Source organism: Chiloscyllium plagiosum, unplaced genomic scaffold (genome assembly GCF_037043375.1).
Source record: "Chiloscyllium plagiosum isolate Xiang-an unplaced genomic scaffold, Cpla_swu_hap1 HiC_scaffold_24, whole genome shotgun sequence".
Taxonomy (NCBI): Eukaryota; Metazoa; Chordata; class Chondrichthyes; order Orectolobiformes; family Hemiscylliidae; genus Chiloscyllium; species Chiloscyllium plagiosum.
Window position 1 is genome coordinate 56759420 of NW_028270162.1, and position 20926 is coordinate 56780345.

Here is a 20926-nt window from a genome sequence, read left to right on the forward strand (position 1 = left end):
GGTAACACTTGGCACTTCAAGTTACCTGGAGATTGCAACCTGATTAGTCTTGTCTTTACACACTTCCTAACTCTCTCAACTCCCATTGCAAAACATCATTTCTGTTTGATCCAACTCAATGATTTCCACTGTCGATTACTCCAAGTGTTTTACTTTGGAAAGTTTTGTTCAATTTTCTTTTTCTTTCCCTTGAGAGATTTCCACTCACCAACTCAAACTTTAACCCGAGGTCTTTGAAGCTGGGAGGGAAGACAGGGCAGCCTCTGTATCATATTGAAGCTGTTCAGAGCAGCAAGCATCAGCAGGGAAAGGAACCAGGAAGGCAAACAGGGACAGAGGAGGAGAGACGATGGAACTGCACAGAAAATCAATCACGGTTTCTACACAGCCACACAGCTCCCCTCAAACCCTCCTCAGTCAGTTAGTCATTCAGAGCGAACACCTCAGATAGTTTCCAAGCCAACGTCAGTCACACTTAACAATATCCTATTGAGACCATCGAATTAAATCAAACAATTAAATCAGGTCAACGTAATCAGAGTTAAATAGTAGCTTTGAGTTTAAAACTTTGTCTTATCAAACTTCAGTATAACCCTATGAGCAAAGTGGTCCAATTCAGTACGCAATTTCCACCAAACCATATTCTCTCATCATCTATTCCTCCAGACACCAACTCACTGACCCCAATCCCGACCCTCAGTCTCGCACTGACACCACTCCTGACCCTCATTTACTCATTGATCTCAATCCTGACCCTCACACTCTCACTGACCCCAATCCCGACGCTCACTATCTCACTGACCCCAATCCTGACCCTCACTCTCTAACTGGCCCCAATCCTGACCTTCACACTCTCACTTACCACAATCCTGACTCTCGTTCTATCACTGACCCCAATCCTGACCCTCACTCTCTCACTGACTGCAATCCTGACCCTCACTCTCTCACTGACTCCAATCCCAACCCTCACTCTCTCTCACTGACCACAATCCTGACCCTCACTCCCTCACGGATCACAATCCCGACCTTCACTCTCTCACTGCACCCAATCCCGACTCTCACTCTCTCACTGAACTCAATCCCGACCCTCACTCTCTACCTGACCCCACTCCTGACCCTCACTCTCTCACTGACCCCAGTCCTGACCCTCACTCTCTCACTGACCCCAATCCCGACCCTCACTCCCTCACTGATCCCAATCCCGACCCTCACTCTCTCACTGATCCCAACCCCGACTCTCACTCTCTCAGTGATCCCAATCCTGACTCGCTCTCTCACTGACCTCAATCCTGATCCCCACTCTCTCACTGACCCCAGTCCTGACCCTCACTCTCTCACTGACCCCAGTCCTGATACTCACTCTCTCACTGACACCAATCCTGACCCTCATTCTCTCACTGACCCCAATCCTGACCCTCACTCTCGCACTGACCCCATTCCTGACCCTCACTCTCTCACTGACCCCAATCCTGACCTTCACTCTCTCACTGACCCCAATCCCGACCCTCACTCTCGCACTGACCCCACTCCTGACCCTCACTCTCTCACTGACCTCAATACTGGCCCTCACTCTCTCACTGATCCTAGTCCTGGCCCTGACTCTCTCACTGACCCCAATCCCGATCCTCACTCTCTCACTGACCCCACTCCTGACCTTCACTCTCTCACTGACCCTAATGCTGAACCTCACTCTCTCACTGATTCCAATTCCGACCCTCACTCTCTCTCACTGACCTCAATCCTGACCCTCACTCTCCCACTGACCCCAACCCTGACCCTCACATTCTCACTGACTCCAATCCTGACCCTCACTCTCTCACTGAACCCAATCCCGACCCTAACTCTCTCACTGACCCCAGCCCGACCCTCACTATCTCACTGACCCCAATCCTGACCCTCACTATCTCACTGACCCCAATCCTGACCCTAACTCTCTCTCACTGACCCCAATCCTGACCCTCAGTCTCTCACTGACCCAAATCCTGACCCCACTCTCTCACTGACCCCAATCCTGACCTTCACACTCTCACTGACCCCAATCCTGACCCTCACTCACTCACTGACCCCAATCCTGACCCTCTCTCTCACTGACCCCAATCCCGGCCCTCACTCTCTCACTGACCCCAATCCCGGCCCTCACTCTCTCACTGACCCCAATCCCGACCCTCACTATTTCACTGACCCCAATCCTGACCTTCACACTCTCACTGACCGCAATCCTGACCTTCACACTCTCACTGACCCCAATCCTGACCCTAACTCTCTCTCACTGACTCCAATCCTGACCCTCACTCTCACTGACCCCAATCTCGACCCTCACTCTCTCACTGACCCCAATCCCGACCCTCACTATCTCACTGACCCCAATCCCGACCCTCAGTATCTCACTGACCCAAATCCTGACCTTCACACTCTCACTGACCCCAATCCTGACACTCACTCTCTCACTGACCGCAATCCTGACCCTCACACTCTCTCACTGACTCCATTCCTGACCCTCACTCTCTCACTGACCGCAATACCGACCCTCACTCACTCACTGACCCCAATCCTGACCCTAACTCACTGACCCCAATCCCGTCCCTCACTATCTCACTAACCCCAATGCTGACACTCACTCTCTCACTGACCGCAATCCTGACCCTCACTCTCTCACTGACTCCATTCCTGACCCTCACATTCTCTCACTGACCCCAATCCTGAACCTCACTCTCGCACTGTTCCCAATCCTGACCCTCACTCTCTCACTGACCCCAAGCCCGACCCTCACTCTCGCACTGACCCCAAGCCCGACCCTCACTCTCGCATTGACCCCAAGCCCGATCCTCACTCTCTCTCACTGACCCCAATCCCGACCCTCACATTCTCACTGACTCCAGTCCTGACCCTCACACTCTCACTTGCTCCAATCCTGACCCTCACTCTCTCACTGACCCCAATACCGACCCTCACTCACTCACTGACCCCAATCCTGACCCTAACTCACTGACCCCAATCCCGACCCTCACTATCTCACTAACCCCAATGCTGACACTCACTCTCTCACTGACCCAAATCCTGAACCTCACTCCCTCACTGACCTCAATCCTGACCGTCACTCTCTCACTGGCCCCAATCGTGACCCTCACTCTCTCACTGACCTCAATCCTGACTCTCACTCTCTCACTGACTTCAATCCTGACCCTCACTCTCTCACTGACCTCAATCCTGACCCTCACTCTCTCACTGACCTCAATCCTGACCCTCACTCTCTCACTGGCCCCAATCCTGACCCTCACTCTCTCACTGACCTCAATCCCGACCCTCTCTCTCACTGACCCCAATCCCGACCCTCACATTCTCACTGACTCCAGTCCTGACCCTCACTCTCTCACTGACCCCAATCCCGACCCTCACTCTCTCTCACTGACCCCAATCCGGACCCTCACTCTCTCACTGACCCCAATCCCGACCCTCACTCTCTCTCACTGACCCCAATCCGGACCCTCACTCTCTCACTGAACTCAATCCTGACCCTCAATCTCTCACTGACCCCAATCCCACCCTCACTATCTCACTGACACCAATCCAGACCCTCACTCCCTCACTGACCCCAATCCCGACCCTCACTCCCTCACTGATCCCAATCCCGACCCTCATTCTCTCACTGAACCCAATCCCGACTCACTCTCTCAGTGATCCCAATCCTGACTCACTCTCTCACTGACCTCAATCCTGATCCCCACTCTCTCACTGACCCCAGTCCTGACCCTCACTCTCTCACTGACCCCAGTCCTGATACTCACTCTCTCACTGACACCAATCCTGACCCTCATTCTCTCACTGACCCCAATCCTGACCCTCACTCTCGCACTGACCCCATTCCTGACCCTCACTCTCTCACTGACCCCAATCCTGACCTTCACTCTCTCACTGACCCCAATCCCGACCCTCACTCTCGCACTGACCCCACTCCTGACCCTCACTCTCTCACTGACCTCAATACTGGCCCTCACTCTCTCACTGATCCTAGTCCTGGCCCTGACTCTCTCACTGACCCCAATCCCGATCCTCACTCTCTCACTGACCCCACTCCTGACCTTCACTCTCTCACTGACCCTAATGCTGAACCTCACTCTCTCACTGATTCCAATTCCGACCCTCACTCTCTCTCACTGACCTCAATCCTGACCCTCACTCTCCCACTGACCCCAACCCTGACCCTCACATTCTCACTGACTCCAATCCTGACCCTCACTCTCTCACTGAACCCAATCCCGACCCTAACTCTCTCACTGACCCCAGCCCGACCCTCACTATCTCACTGACCCCAATCCTGACCCTCACTATCTCACTGACCCCAATCCTGACCCTAACTCTCTCTCACTGACCCCAATCCTGACCCTCAGTCTCTCACTGACCCAAATCCTGACCCCACTCTCTCACTGACCCCAATCCTGACCTTCACACTCTCACTGACCCCAATCCTGACCCTCACTCACTCACTGACCCCAATCCTGACCCTCTCTCTCACTGACCCCAATCCCGGCCCTCACTCTCTCACTGACCCCAATCCCGGCCCTCACTCTCTCACTGACCCCAATCCCGACCCTCACTATTTCACTGACCCCAATCCTGACCTTCACACTCTCACTGACCGCAATCCTGACCTTCACACTCTCACTGACCCCAATCCTGACCCTAACTCTCTCTCACTGACTCCAATCCTGACCCTCACTCTCACTGACCCCAATCTCGACCCTCACTCTCTCACTGACCCCAATCCCGACCCTCACTATCTCACTGACCCCAATCCCGACCCTCAGTATCTCACTGACCCAAATCCTGACCTTCACACTCTCACTGACCCCAATCCTGACACTCACTCTCTCACTGACCGCAATCCTGACCCTCACACTCTCTCACTGACTCCATTCCTGACCCTCACTCTCTCACTGACCGCAATACCGACCCTCACTCACTCACTGACCCCAATCCTGACCCTAACTCACTGACCCCAATCCCGTCCCTCACTATCTCACTAACCCCAATGCTGACACTCACTCTCTCACTGACCGCAATCCTGACCCTCACTCTCTCACTGACTCCATTCCTGACCCTCACATTCTCTCACTGACCCCAATCCTGAACCTCACTCTCGCACTGTTCCCAATCCTGACCCTCACTCTCTCACTGACCCCAAGCCCGACCCTCACTCTCGCACTGACCCCAAGCCCGACCCTCACTCTCGCATTGACCCCAAGCCCGATCCTCACTCTCTCTCACTGACCCCAATCCCGACCCTCACATTCTCACTGACTCCAGTCCTGACCCTCACACTCTCACTTGCTCCAATCCTGACCCTCACTCTCTCACTGACCCCAATCCTGACCCTCACTCTCTCACTGACCCCAATACCGACCCTCACTCACTCACTGACCCCAATCCTGACCCTAACTCACTGACCCCAATCCCGACCCTCACTATCTCACTAACCCCAATGCTGACACTCACTCTCTCACTGACCCAAATCCTGAACCTCACTCCCTCACTGACCTCAATCCTGACCGTCACTCTCTCACTGGCCCCAATCGTGACCCTCACTCTCTCACTGACCTCAATCCTGACTCTCACTCTCTCACTGACTTCAATCCTGACCCTCACTCTCTCACTGACCTCAATCCTGACCCTCACTCTCTCACTGACCTCAATCCTGACCCTCACTCTCTCACTGGCCCCAATCCTGACCCTCACTCTCTCACTGACCTCAATCCCGACCCTCTCTCTCACTGACCCCAATCCCGACCCTCACATTCTCACTGACTCCAGTCCTGACCCTCACTCTCTCACTGACCCCAATCCCGACCCTCACTCTCTCTCACTGACCCCAATCCGGACCCTCACTCTCTCACTGACCCCAATCCCGACCCTCACTCTCTCTCACTGACCCCAATCCGGACCCTCACTCTCTCACTGAACTCAATCCTGACCCTCAATCTCTCACTGACCCCAATCCCACCCTCACTATCTCACTGACACCAATCCAGACCCTCACTCCCTCACTGACCCCAATCCCGACCCTCACTCCCTCACTGATCCCAATCCCGACCCTCATTCTCTCACTGAACCCAATCCCGACTCACTCTCTCAGTGATCCCAATCCTGACTCACTCTCTCACTGACCACAATCCTGACCCTCACTCTCTCACTGACACCAGTCCTGACCCTCACTCTCTCACTGACCCCTCTCCTGACCCTCACACTCTCTCACTGACCTCAATCCTGATCCTCACTCTCTCTCTGACCCCAATCCCGACCCTCACTATCTCACTGACCCCAATCCTGACCCTCACTCCCTCACTGACCCCAATCCCGACCCTCACTCTCTCACTGACACCAATCCCGACCCTCACTCACTACACTGACCCCAATCCTGACCTTCACTCTCTCACTGGCCCCAATCCTGACCTTCACACTCTCACTGACCCCAATCCTGACCCTCACTCTCTCACTGACCCCAGGCCTGACCCTCACTCTCTCACTGACCCCAATCCCGGCCCTCACTCTCTCACTGACCCCAATCCCGACCCTCACTATTTCACTGACCCCAATCCTGACCTTCACACTCTCACTGACCGCAATCCTGACCTTCACACTCTCACTGACCCCAATCCCGACCCTCACTCTCACTGACCCCAATCCTGACCCTCACTCTCTCACTGACCCCAATCCCGACCCTCACTATCTCACTGACCCCAATCCCGACCCTCAGTATCTCACTGACCCCAATCTCGACCCTCACTCTCTCACTGACCCCAATCCCCACCCTCACTATCTCACTGACCCCAATCCCGACCCTCAGTATCTCACTGACCCCAATCTCGACCCTCACTCTCTCACTGACACCCTTCCCTCCTCATTTCCCATTAAAGCCTTCCTTTTCCTGTGGAGAGCCTTGCAGAAATTAGGGTCTCGGGCAGGGGAGGTATGATCAGAAATGGTGGAGTGATTGTCATCGGAGTTAGTCAGGTGACCAAAGGAGAGAAACACCGAAATGATAATGGAGTGTAACAGTAATCCAGAGATAAAGAGAGATGATGCTTCTCGTATATTTCCAAACAATGTCCTCTCTGTGTTCTGGCCTGGGTTTGACTGTTTCGATTTCCTCAGCTCAGAGTTCCTGCTATTATAACAACACTTGTTTACACACAATATGCAGCAGCTAAAATGTGGACATTGTTCCCTAATTACTGACTCCATTTCTCTCACTGGTAACAATCTAAGCTGCCTTTCTGCAACCTCAGTGTTATATTTGGCGCTGAGACGATCTGCTTACCTCATATTCCCAGCATCATTAAATCACCCGTTTCCACCAAGAATCATAGAATTCTGATGGTCTGGATGGAGGGTCTTCAGCCCATTGAGTCGACCCCAACCCTCCAAACAGCATCCTACCCTGATCCACACCCCCACTACCCTATTTATGGACATGACTTGGATGTGAGCATAAGAGGTACAGTTCGTAAGTTTGCAGATGACACCAAAATGGGAGGTGTAGTGGACAGCGAAGAGGGTTACCTCAGATTACAATGGGATATTGTTCAGTTGCCCCAATGGGCTGAGGAGTGACAGATGGAGTTTAATTTAGATAAATGTGAGGTGCTGCATTTTAGAAATCGGAGTGGGATTTCAGGGTAAGATCCTGAGGAGTGTTGCTGAACAAAGAGACCTTGGAGTGCAGGTTCATAGCTCCTTGAAAGTGGAGTCGCAGGTAGATAGGATAGTGAAGACGGCTTTTGGTATGCTTTCCTTTATTGGTCAGTGCTTTGAGTATAGGTTTTGAGAGGTCATGTTGCGGCTGTACAGATTTGTGTAAGGGTGCAGAAAGTATGCTGAAGTTATACAAAACTATAATTAGACCCCACCTGGAGAATTGAGAGCTGACCCAGGCACCACACTTTAGGAGGGAATTCAATGGAGGTTTGTGGGAATGATACCTGGACTTCCGGGGTTAGGTTATGAGGTGAGATTATACAAGAGATGCCTTTTTTCATTAGAAATTAGAAGGTTTAGCGATGTTCTGATCAAAGTCTTCAAGGTATTAACAGGCAAAGACAGGGTAGATAAAGACAAACTATTTCCACTGTTTAGGAGTTTTAGAACCAAGGGCATGGGCTGAGAATTAGGGCCAACCGTTCAGGAGAGATGTTAGAAAACATTTCAACAGACAAAGGGTGGTACTCTTGCACAAATGACAGTGGGTGCAGGATCAGTTGTTAGTTTTACATCTGAGGTAGATATGCTTTTGCGAAGCAAAGTTATGAAGGGATATGGCCAAAGGCAGGTACATGGGGTTAGGCCACAAATCAGCCGTGATCTCATTGAATGGGCGGAGCAGGTTTGAGGGGCTGAATGGTCTGCTCCTATTCCTATGTGAGATCATCCAAACATCCCACTGGCAGCAGATCCTATTCTGACTTACACTGGATCCCAGTAAAGGCATATCTTGATTTTCCCATTCTCACCATTGTCTTCAAATCTTTTCTCTTCGTCCATCATTTCCCATTGAATCCCATCCTTTCAAGGTGTATTTAGACTGAGAAATATTTATCAACTTGTGTTTTAAAAAATTCTCAAGGTCAAGGACCAGGCTCGCAGGAAAGTAGTCTGACACAGAACAAACAGCCAAGAGGCGAGTCTGCTAGAATATAAGTGTTTTATTCCCCGCAGTGTCACCACAACCAGTCTCGTACTTACAACGGGTCTGGCTTATACTCACTCTACATGTTACCAAAACTGGGAGCCGTCAGTTCTCGTAGAGCGGTTGCCAACAACCCACGCTCGGCGGTTAAACGTAACCCCGGAGCAGACTCACCGAACTGGAGACTTCTCCAGCTGATATACCCTTTTCCAGATATAAACATTCATGTGAACAGCAGAGCAAGGCTAAAAAACACATTCCATTCTGGTTACATACAGATAAGAAGATTCACACGGGAAGGTGTATAACAAGATTCACACGGGACTAAGCGACACCTTCCATTTTCGGTTAGATTCACACATGTATTGGGACACAATTTTAACCCTTTCACCACAACTTGTCACAATGAAGATGGTCGTGGGTTAAGAGCACATGGAGCAAATGGCATTGATGCTTATTAGGGGAAGCTCGGTAGACTCACCTGAGGAGAAAGGAATACATGGAGGGAAGGCTGATGGTGAGGATATATCAGTTGGGCTGAATGGCCTACTTCTGTGCTGTACGTTCAGTGCAGTTCTGCAGAACTGCAATAAATCATCCATTAATTAATATGCATGAGATCCCTGACAAGATCCTGCTCTTTATCTTCAATCTTGTTCTTTGTTCAGTTGACATGACCAAAAGTAAATTGCCCACGACTCCAATAGATTCTGCAATTGCACAAGATCATCATTAGTTATTTTAATAAGGTCTTCACAAGCAGAAAGTGACTGTAACTAAGGCTTACTGGTGAAATCTTGTCTCATCTCTGTTGATGAGGGAGGAGATGTCCTCTCCCCGATCACAGCGAGAGAGGTGAAATACAGAAACACAGAAAATAAATGCAGGCATAGGCCATTCGGCCCTTCGAGCCTACACCACCATTCATTGCTGACCATGCAATCTCAGAATCCCACTCCGAGTTTCTCTCTATACCCCTTGATCCCTTTAGGTGCAAAGGTCATGTCCAGCTCCCTCTTGAATGTATCTGACAAACCTGCCGCAACAGCTTCCTGTGGGAGAGAATTTCACAGGTTCACAACTCTCTGAGTGAAGAAATTCTTCCCTGTCTTGGTCCTGAGTGGCTTACCCCTTATTCTTAGTTAAAAATCACACAACACAGGTTATAGTCCAACAGGTTTAATTGGAAGCACTAGCTTTCAGAGTGACACTCCTTCGTCAGGTAGTTGTGGAATATACAATTGTAAGACAGAATTTATAGCCAAACCTTACAGTGTAATATAACAAACAATTAAGGTATTTCTCAATGTATAATTTCAGTTACATCACACTGTAAACTTTTGTTATAAACTCAGTGTTACAATTGTGTTTTCCATAACCACCTGATGAAGGAGCGTCGCTCCGAAAGCTAGTGCTTCCAATTAAACCTGTTGGACTATAACCTGGTGTTGTGTGATTTTTAACTTTGTACACCCCAGTCCAACACCGGCATCTCCAAGTCATGACTATCCTTATTCTCAGACTGTGACCCCTAGTTCTGGACTTCCCCAACACTGGGAATATTCCTCCTGGCATCTAGCCTGTCCAGTCCCATCAGGAGTTTATATGTTTCTGTGAGATTCCCTCATTCATCTAAATCCCAGCCAGTAAAAGCCCAGTCGATCCATTCTTTCCACATATGCCCGTCCGGCCATCCCGGGGATCAGTCTGGTGACCCGTCACTGGGCTCCCTCAATAGCAATGTCCTTCCTCAGACTAGGAGGCCAAAACTGCACACAGTACACAGGGTGTGGCCTCACCAAGGCCCTGTATAACTGCAGCAAGACATCCTTACTCCGATACTCAAATCCTCTCACTGTGAAGGCCAGCATGCCATTAGCTTTCCTCACTGCCTGCTGCACCGGCGTGCCAACCTTCAGTGACTGTCCCACCATGACACCCAGGTCTCACTGCACCTCACCTTCTCCTAAACTGCCAACATTCAGATCATAGTGGAAAACTTAAGATCCTGTCCAAAAGACAGGAAGCATCTTATTGATAACAAAATTGCAGATTCAAATTATTTTATCATGCTTTTTACTTTGGCATTATCAGCAAATTTGGAAACACCTTCCCCCAGGCCTCGATCCACATCACTGATCTACCAAATGGTCTTGGAACATAGCAACATGGGGAACAGTGACCAGACAGTGTCTTGTATCTGTTCCGTGGGTCAGGGCTGATCAGGAGGTCATGCCTGACAAATTTGTTTGAATTATTTGAGGAAGTAACAAGCAGGTTAGACCAAGGAGAACCAATGGATGTTATCTACCTGGACTTCAAGAAAGCCTTTGACAAGCTGCTGCACAGGAGGCTACTGAGTAAGATAAGGGCCCATGGTGTTCGAGGCAAGGTGCAAGCATGGATAAAAGCCTGGCTGTCGGGCAGAAAGCAGAGAGTGAGGATAAAAGGGCCCTTCTCAGGATGGCAGCCGGTGACAAGTGGTGTTCCACAAGGCTCAGTGTTGGCACCACAACCTTTCACTTTACACATGAATGATCCAGATGGAGGAACTCAGGGCATTCTTGTGAAGTTTGTAGACATACAAAGATAGGTAGAGTGATAAGTAGCATTGAGGAGGCGGGGAGGCTGCAGAAGGATTTGGACAGGTTGGGAGAGTGGGCAAAGAAGTGGCAGGTGGAGTACAATGTGGGAAAGGGTGAGGTCATGCACTTTGGTAGGAAAAATAGAGACATGAACTATTTTCTAAATGAGGAGAAAATTCAGAAGTCTGAAGTGCAAAGAAGCTTGGGAATTGTAGTCCAGAATTCTCTCAAGGGAAACTTGCAGTTAGGAAGGTAAATGCAATGATGGCATTTATTTTGAGAGGACTTGAATATAAAAGCAGGGATGTACTTCTGAGGCTCGATAAGGCTCTACTCAGACCACATTTGGAATATTGTGCACAGCTTTGGGCCCCATATCTCAGTCAGGGTGTGTTGGCCCTGGGGTGTGTTCAGAGGAGGTTCATGAGAATGGTCCTAGGAACGAAAAGCTTAAGATATGAGGAACGTTTGAGGACTCTGGGTTTATACTTGATGGATGAGGAGGGATCTAACTGAAACATACAGAACGAAGGGGGATCTAATTGAATGACCTGGACAGAGTGGATGTTTGGGAGATGTTTCCCTTGGAAGGAGAGACTGGAACCCAAGGGCACAACCTTAGATTAAAGGGAACAGAGATAAGGAGAAACCTCTTCAGCCAGAGAGTGGTGAATCTATGGAACTCACTGCCACAAAAGGCTGTGGAGGCCAGGCCACTGAGTGTATTTAAGTGATACAGATAGGTTCTTGATTGTCAAGGTGATCAAAAGATACAGGGAGAAAGCAGGAGAATGGGGTTGAGAAACATATCAGCCAGGATTGAATGGCGGAGCAGACCTAATGGGTTGAATGGCCTAAGTTTTGCTCCTGTATCTTATGGTCTTATGGAAACATTGCTCACCCCAATTCCTCGGAGAAACCACTCTTAGCTCTTACTCTCCGATCTGACCCTAGCCAGTCAAATCCAAGCTACTATCCTCCCCCATTTTTCTCTTCCTCTTCCCATATCAAATCCCTCATCCCATTCCCTCATCTCACATTTTTCCCAAATCCAACTTAAAGACCTCAGTCCCACAGCCCTAATATCCCTGAGTGCACTGTCAAAATGCATTGGCAAAACTCGTGTCAAGAGGAATCAGAGGGCCATCTCACTACCGTTAGGAGTCACACCAGGCAGTTAGGCAGATGGTTGTGGTTGTTGGAGGGTCAGTCATCTCAGCTCCAGGAGTTCCTCAGGGTAGTGTCCTCGGCCCAACCATCTTCAGCTGCTTCATCAATGACCTTCCCTCCAGCAGAAGCTCAGACATGGGGATGTTCACTGATGGCTGCACAATGTTCAGTGGTTAGCATGGACTGGTTGGACTGTAAGATGTGTTTCTGTGCTGTATAACTCTATGACTATCTCCCACAAACTGCTCCAGGAGACTCTTGTGTATGGTACCTTGTCCAAAACCTTCTGAAAGACCATGTACCACTTCAATCTCCCCCCGCCGCCCACATCTATCACTTCCTCCAGTTTACCCAAATTGTTTTTCTCATTATTTCTCTCGTTGTTTTTTCCTTGTTGCCTGGTAGTGGGGCAGATAATGATTTGCTGGAGGCTTGGTTGTTGCAAACTTGACCAGACGTACAGTAGCAGGAGTAGGCCATTCGGCCCTTCGAGACCAAAACTACACAAAATACACCAACTGTGATCTTACCAAGGCCCTGTACAACTGTAGCAATGCATCCCTGCTCCTGCATTCCAATCCATCTGCTATGAAGACCAATGTGCCAGTTACCTTCCTCATCACCTCCTGCACCTGAAATGCTTACTTTCAGTGACTGAACATGGTCAATACTCATGATGTCCAAGACTGGACGTGATGGGAAATGTCCAGAAAGTCATTGTGCCCCAAGACATGATCCCCTGTTGCATCTACATATTCATATTAATCTTTATTTACTCTGAGATGTGGATAGAGTCATAGATTCATACAGCACGGAATCAGACCCTTCGGTCCAACCAGTCCATGCTGACCATAATCCCCAAACTAAACTTGTCCCACCTGCCTGCACTTGGCCCATATCCCTCCAAACATTTCTTATTCATTTACTTATCGAAATGCCTTTTAAACATTGTAACTGTATCCACACATCCACCACTTCCTCTGGCAGTTCATTCCACACGTGAACCACTGTGTAAAAACGTTGTCATTTTAAAATCTTTCTCCTCTCACCTGAAAAGTATACCTCCTAGTCTTAAAATCCCCGACCCTGGGGAAAAGACCTTTGCTATACACTTTATTATCTATACCCCTCATGATTTTACAAACCTCTATAGGGTCACCCTGTGCTCCAGTGAAAAACAAATCTGAGCTTATGCTTCTGTTGCAACTGTGACAACATGAATGGGTCTCTTTGACCTCGTTGTTTCATTATTAATGGAAAGTTATTCTGTGTGTTGCTGGCAGGTGGCTTGGCGGCTGTGATCTACACGGACACGTTGCAGACCATCATCATGGTGGTGGGGTCCTTCATTCTGATGGGTTTCGGTAAGTCAACTGCTTCACTGCCCGCGATGTTAATGCATTGCATCATTCCCTAGCAGCTCCCAGCACCCAGTCTCCACAAAAGGAACCAGAGACAGACATTCCCGTATAGCTGACAAAAAGGGGAGGTCAAATCTCAGGCCTTTGCTCCAAAGTCGTTTTGTACTGAGCGTAGAGGAATCGGTCAGGAATGTGGCTCTTTCTCCATAGGACATGCTGCCTTTTTCTCTTCATGTTTCCAGGGGTAATGGGCAAGGCCAGCGCCTCTCACCCCTCCCTACCTGTCCTTGAACTGAATGGCTTGCTCGGGCACCTCACAGGGCAGAGAAGAGTTGACCATGTTGCTGTGGGCTTGGAGTCACATGTAGGCCGGGGCAGGTCAAGACAGCATGTCTCCCTCCTCAAAGGCCGCGAGTGATCCAGATGGGTTTTTACAATAATTGGACACAGTTATCCTGGTCACCATCTCTGAAGTTATTCCAGATGTACAAAGTGAATTTAAATTCCAATAGTTGCCATTGTCACTCGCTTTCCCCCAGTATTCAATCTGTTTGCTCATTCTAAAAATAATCCATACGTGGAAGCAATGGTGATGTCCATTCTACGCGCCAAATCAGACAGAATTACCAGCAGCAAGCAAGGGAGTTTTGATTTGCCTATTCTTTCAATTGTAAATGTCTCCAAGGTAAACATCTCTACCAACCGCTCCAAGTGGTTTGAATAAGACATTAAGCCAAGTCGATCTTGACTCAGGTGGACAGAAAAGAGACTACAACATTATTTTGAAGAGGAGGCAGAGTTTCTTCTGGTGTCCTGACTTAATTCCATCCATCAATTAACATTGCACAGACCTCTGAGCGGAGGAGTTGGGAGGACATGTTGAGGTTGCACAGGATGTTGATGAGGCAACATTTGGAATACTGTGAACAGTTCTCGTTGCCCTGCTATAGGAAAGATATTATTCAATTGGAGAGGGTTCACAAAAGATTTACAAGGATGTTACTGGGACTGGAGGGCTTGAGTTATAAGGAGAGACTGGGACATTTTCACTGTAGCGTATGAGGTTGAGGGGTGACCTTCTAGAGGTTTATAAAATAATGAGGGATATAGATAAGGTGAATAGCCAAGGTCCTCTCCCTAGGCTGGGGTACTTTAAGACCAGGGACATACTTTTAAAGTGAGAGGAGAAAGTTTTAAAAAGTACATGAGGGGCAAATCTTTTACACAAAGGTAGTTCATGGGTGGAATGAAGTGGTGAATATGAGTACAGTTACAGTTTAAAAGGCATTTAGACAAGTAGATGAATAAGAAATGTTTGGAGGGATATGGGCCAAGTGCAGGCAGGCGGGACTAGTTTAGTTTGGGATTCTGGTCAGCACAGACTGGTTGGACCGAAGGGTCTGTTTCCGTGCTGTGTGAATCAATGACTCTTATCGAGACAACAAAGGTATCTAGTTAATAATTCATTGGTGTTTGTAGGACATCGCTCTGGGCAAATTGCCTGTTGTGTTTCCTGCGTGATACAGTGACAACGAAGTATTGTCTGTAAATTCTTTGGGATGTCTTGAGATTACACCAGGCCCTTTATAAATATATTACAATCCCAGGCTATTGTTTTGTGGATGTGAGTTCGAATCCCACCATGGCCGATGTTATTGAATTCAATTTTTAATTGAATGAAAGTCTCCTCATTCAAGAAAATCACTGCTTCTATGTTGACTCCAATTCCACTGCCATCATCGATGAGTGATCATTTCCATAGCAATGGCTAGTTCTGGGTGGTTTTGGAAGTTGGGAGTGTTCTCTTGGCTTCCATAAACCAGGGTCTGGGGCTGGAGCTGGGGGTTTCCATTAGCTGTGATTGTCTGTCATTTAAGAGAGTTCGGGATTATAGTTACCTCATACAGGCAACTGCCGATTTCTGGCAAGTTTCTGATAGTTTATTGAAACTTGTTAAGAAGCAACAGTTTGGATATGATACATTAGTTAGTTAATGTGATAACGTTTTTGGAATGGCAGCTGGTGACGAGCAATGTCCCGCAGGGTTCAGCGTTGGGGCTACAGCTGTTCACTTTATATATTAATGATCTGGATGAAGGGACTGGGGGCATTCTGGTGAAGTTTGCCGATGATACGAAGATAGGTGGACAGGCAGGTAGAACTGAGGAAGTGGGGAGGCTGCAGAAGGATCGAAACAGTTTGGGAGAGTGGTCCAGGAAATGGCTGATGGAATTCAATGTGAGCAAATGCGAGGTCTTGCACTTTGGAAAAAAGAATACAGGCATGGACTATTTTCTTAACGGTGAGAAAATTCATGAAGCCAAAGTACAAAGGGATCTGGGAGTGCTCATCCAGGATTCTCGCAAGGTTGACTTGAAGATTGGGTTTGTGATTAAGAAAGCAAATGTAATGTTGCTATTTATCTCAGGAGGGTTGGGACACAAAAGCAGTGATGTGCTTCTGAGACTTTATAAAGCTCTGGTTAGGCCCCATTTGGAATACTGTGTCCAACTTTGGGCCCCACACCTCAGGAAGGACAGACTGGCACTCGACTGTGTCCAGCAGAGATTCACACGGATGATCCCTGGAATGGTAGGCCTAACATACGATGAACAGCTGAGGATCCTGGGATTAGAGTTTAGAAGGTTGAGAGGAGATCTAATAGAAACTTTCAAGATAATGCATGGCTTAGAAAGGGTGGGCGCTGGGAAGTTGTTTCCGTCAGGCAGAGAGACTAGGACTCGTGGGCACTGCCTTAGAATTAGAGGGGGTCAATTTAGAATGGAAATGAGGAGACATTTCTTCAGCCAGAGAGTGGTGGGCCTTTGGAATTCATTGCCGCGGAGCGCAGTGGAGGCTGGGATGTTAAATGTCTTCAAGGCAGAGATTGGATAAATCTTGATCTCGCAAGGAATTAAGGGAAATGGGGAGAGTGCGGTGAAGTGGAGTTGAAATGCCCATCAGCCATGATTGAACTGCAGAGTGGACTCGATGGGCCGAATGGCCTTGCTTACACTCCTATATCTTATGGTCTATATAATTAGAGGTGGTCTCACTAACACCAGAGGATAAAGCAGACTATTGACATGGAACGTGTTGTTCTTGTTAAACTGGTCAAACTGAGGTGTTAGAAAACTTTTCGCTGAGTCTTCTTTGTAGTCGAGGGATGTGCAGGCTCAGTGGGTTAGCCACGTGAAATGCAGGGTGACAGAGCATAGGGTAGGGAGGGTGGGTCTAGGTGGGCTGCTCTTTGGAGGATCATAGTGGACTCAATGGGCCGAATGGCCTGCTTCCACACCGATGGAATTCCATGATTCTGCTCCGGCTTCCATTCCCAGCATTCTGATTAGATTACTTCTCGTGTGAAAATAGGCCCTTTGGCCCAACAAGTCCACACCGACCTGCCGAAGTGCAACCCACCCATTCCCCTACATTTACCCCTTACCTAACACTACGGACAATTTAGCATGGCCAATTCACCTGACCTGCACATCTTTGGACTGTGGGAGGAAACCGGAGCACCCGGAGGAAACCCACGCAGACACGGGGAGAACGTGCAAACTCCACACAGTCAGTCACCTGAGGCGGGAATTGAACCCGGGTCTCTGGCGCTGTGAGGCAGCAGTGCTAACCACTGTGCCACTGTGCCGCCCACGAACAATCTGGGAACGATTCTGGGAATGATCCTGCCGAGAACTCCTGGAAGAGAACTTTTCCACTGTAAGTACTCAGAAAATTCCGTTTTTAAGAGACTCCAATTTCCAACGCATTCCATAGTGGATCACAACTCAAAATTCAAAGCTGTGTTCCTGCTCTTTGCTCCCTAGCTTTTCCATGTGGCCAAATCGCATGTCTCATGCCTCAAGTCAGGAAAATGCTTGAGGCGAGACTGGAAAAGCACAGCCGCTCAGGCAGCATCCAGGGAGCAGGAGAATCGACACTTTGAGCATAAACTCTTCACCAGGATGTTGATGCTTGAAGAACGTATGCTCGAAACGTCGACTCTCCTGCTCCTGCCGGATCTGCTCTGCTTTTCCAACACCACCCTCTTCGACTCTGATCTCCAGCATCTGCAGCCCTCACTTTCTCCTCGTGAGGCTGGGACATAAGGACCAGACACAGTGGTGCTGTCAGTCTCCATGGTGTCCGTGGGACTGGTTGCATTTAGCCCACTGTCAACATAGAGTGGAAGATTGTGGTCCCATTATCGGTGTGTTCCTCAGGAAATTGCTGTCAGTGAGAGCAGCAAGTGTCAGACAGTTTGAGGGAAAGCGAGGTGCAGGCTGACCACGAGTGCACCCGCAAGGTCAGATTTCAGGCCCGGCCTACTTTTGATTCCTGGCCTCATCCCCGCATATCCTGAGAACAGCAACTGGTCGGCTAGAATCATTTGGAGGTTGGCCAGTGGGAATGTCAGAGAGAGAGTCAAACAGAAAAGTGGCTAAAAGGGTGAAGAGGCCATCGTGGACAAGGGAGGATTGGTGAGAGATTCGGGCCTACCTTCAGATGACAGGAACACCACGGCAACCATCTTGTTCAAGCCTGAGTTAAAATCTTAATGGACTCCCAGACCTCATACAAATTTGGTCTGTATCACCAAATTAGATTTTAGATTTAGACTTTATTGTCATATGTACCAAGCACAGAGAAAAGTTTTCAATCCCACCAGACTCTGCACCACCTTCGGTACACATACCTAGGTACAAAACCTTAAAACAAGGCAGAAAGAAATAAAGAACAAAGTTAAAAGTTAAACATTATGTGTCGCTCTCAGAATAATATAAAGAAATAAAGTTAAAAGTTAAACATTAAAATGGCAGGCAGAAGGCTTCCAGAAAGATTTAACGGACTTGTTTCTGCTGTGGAGGATGGCTTAAAATTATACTCCAGTCAATTGACTTCCTTATTTCTGTGCTGTCACCAATCGAGAGAATCTTTTGCGTTGCCGAGAACTAAGGTTGGATATTTTGTGTTCCAGCATTCAATGAAGTGGGCGGCTATGACACCATGAAGGAGAAATATATGAATGCCATCACTAGCCAGACGACTTCACCCGATCTGAACATCAGTGCGAAATGTTACACACCCCGTCCAGACTCTTTCCACTTGTTCCGAAATCCCATCACTGGTGATATTCCTTGGCCAGGCCTGATCTTCGGCCTGTCAATCCTGGCAATCTGGTATTGGTGTACCGATCAGGTAAGAGATAGTCACACCAGATGCCAAGTTTCTCATTCCTTTTGGCTTTGTTCCCCTTTATTTCTGCTGCTTTCTTTTTATTCCACCTTTGTAATCAAGTGTGTAACCAAGATGGCGCCAGTCATGTCAGCGGAGGCAAGATGGCGCTGAAGGGTGACACAGCGAAGGGGACTCATGTCTGGCCATCAGGCTCATGCCCCATGGTGGAACATTTAACCAGAAGGGCTGTAAAGGTGGACACTTGCTTTATATCTTCGTTCTTCAGCCTTAATATTCTATGTTTTGGTTTATTTTTCAGTGTTTTAAGATGGCCGCCAGACTGTGGCAACACTATACAACACTTTTCACAGCATTTTGTAACAAGAAACACATGACTCTAAAAAATCAAATCAAATAGGTGAAAACCACATACACTGTGTTGATTTTAGCTATGACTGAGTCTAGGCATTGGACCCTTCTGAAAAGGTCGCTACATAACTGGACCCTGCGTTTAAACATTGCAAAAGAACTGTTAGTGTAATTGTTGTCCTTTTTAAACAACGCTTTGAGATTCTAATATTTAATTCAGTGTGATCTTGGCAAGTTGAGTGGGTGTCCAATTGCATAGGAGAAGGTGCGGACTGCAGATGCTGGAGATCCGAGTCAAAATTCCTGTTGAAGAGCTTAGGCTCGAAACATCGACTCTCCTGCTCCTCAGATGCTGCCCGACCTACTGTACTTTTCCAGCACAACACGTTAGGGCCAATTGATTAGCAAATGCATAATAATGTGGGTGAAATGTGAGGTAATCACTTTGGCAGCAAACCAAGAAGATAGATTATTATCTAAATGACTATAAATTGAGAGGGGGACCTGGGCGTCGTTCCACATCAGTCGCTGAAAGTGACATTGCAGGTGCAGCAGGCAGTGAAGAAGAAAATTAATGTGTTGACCTTCAGAGTGAGAAGATTCAAGTACAAGAGCAAGAAGCAGTAGCACCATGGGTGGCATGGTAGCTCAGTGGTTAGCACTGCTACCTCCCACCACCAGTGTCCCAGCCTCGGGTGACTGTGTGGAGTTTGCACATTCTCCCCGTGTCAGCGTGGGTTTTCTCCGGGTGCTCCGGTTTTCTCCCACAGTCCAAAGATGTGCAGGTCAGGGTGAATTGGCCATGCTAAATTGCCCGTAGTGTTTGGTGCATTAGTCAGAGGAAGGTGGGTTGCTCTTTGGAGGGTTGGTGTGGACAGGTTGGGCTGAAGGGCCTGTTTCCATACCGTAGGGAATCTAATCTAATATCTTGCTGCAATTGTACTGGGCCTTGGTAAGACCACACCTGGAGAACTGTGTGTAGTTTTGGTTTCCTTAGAGAATCCCTACAGTGTGGAAACAGGCCATTTGGCCCAACAAGTCCACCCGACCCTCTGAAGAGTAACCCAACCCAACCCATTCCACCCTCCATTACTCTGCATTTACCCCTGACTAATGCACCTAACCTACACATCCCTGAGCACTATGGGTAATTTAGCATGGCCAATTCACCCTAACCTACACATCCCTGAACACTATGGGGTAATTTAGCATGGCCAATTCACCCTAACCTACACATCCCTGAACACTGGGGTAATTTAGCATGGCCAATTCACCCTAACCTACACACCCCTGAACACTATGGGCAATTTAGCATGGCCAATTCACCCTAACCTACACATCCCTGAGCACTATGGGTAATTTAGCATGGCCAATTCACCCTAACCTACACATCCCTGAGCACTATGGGTAATTTAGCGTGGCCAATTCACCCTAACCTACACATCCATGAGCACTATGGGTAATTTAGCATGGCCAATTCACCCTAACCTACACATCCCTGAGCACTATGGGTAATTTAGCATGGCCAATTCACCCTAACCTACACATCCCTGAGCACTATGGGTAATTTAGCATGGCCAATT

The 20926-nt window shown here is 48.4% G+C and overlaps 1 protein-coding gene across 1 annotated transcript in view; it reads left to right on the forward strand.

Moving 5' to 3' along the window:
- Positions 1-20926, forward strand: part of slc5a1 (solute carrier family 5 member 1) — a 106810-nt gene that overhangs the window by 61661 nt on the left and 24223 nt on the right. The window contains exons 7-8 of the mRNA XM_043686827.2: positions 13719-13799; positions 18775-18995. Coding sequence (XP_043542762.1) covers positions 13719-13799; positions 18775-18995 — 302 coding nt within the window. The remainder of the gene's footprint in view (positions 1-13718; positions 13800-18774; positions 18996-20926) is intronic.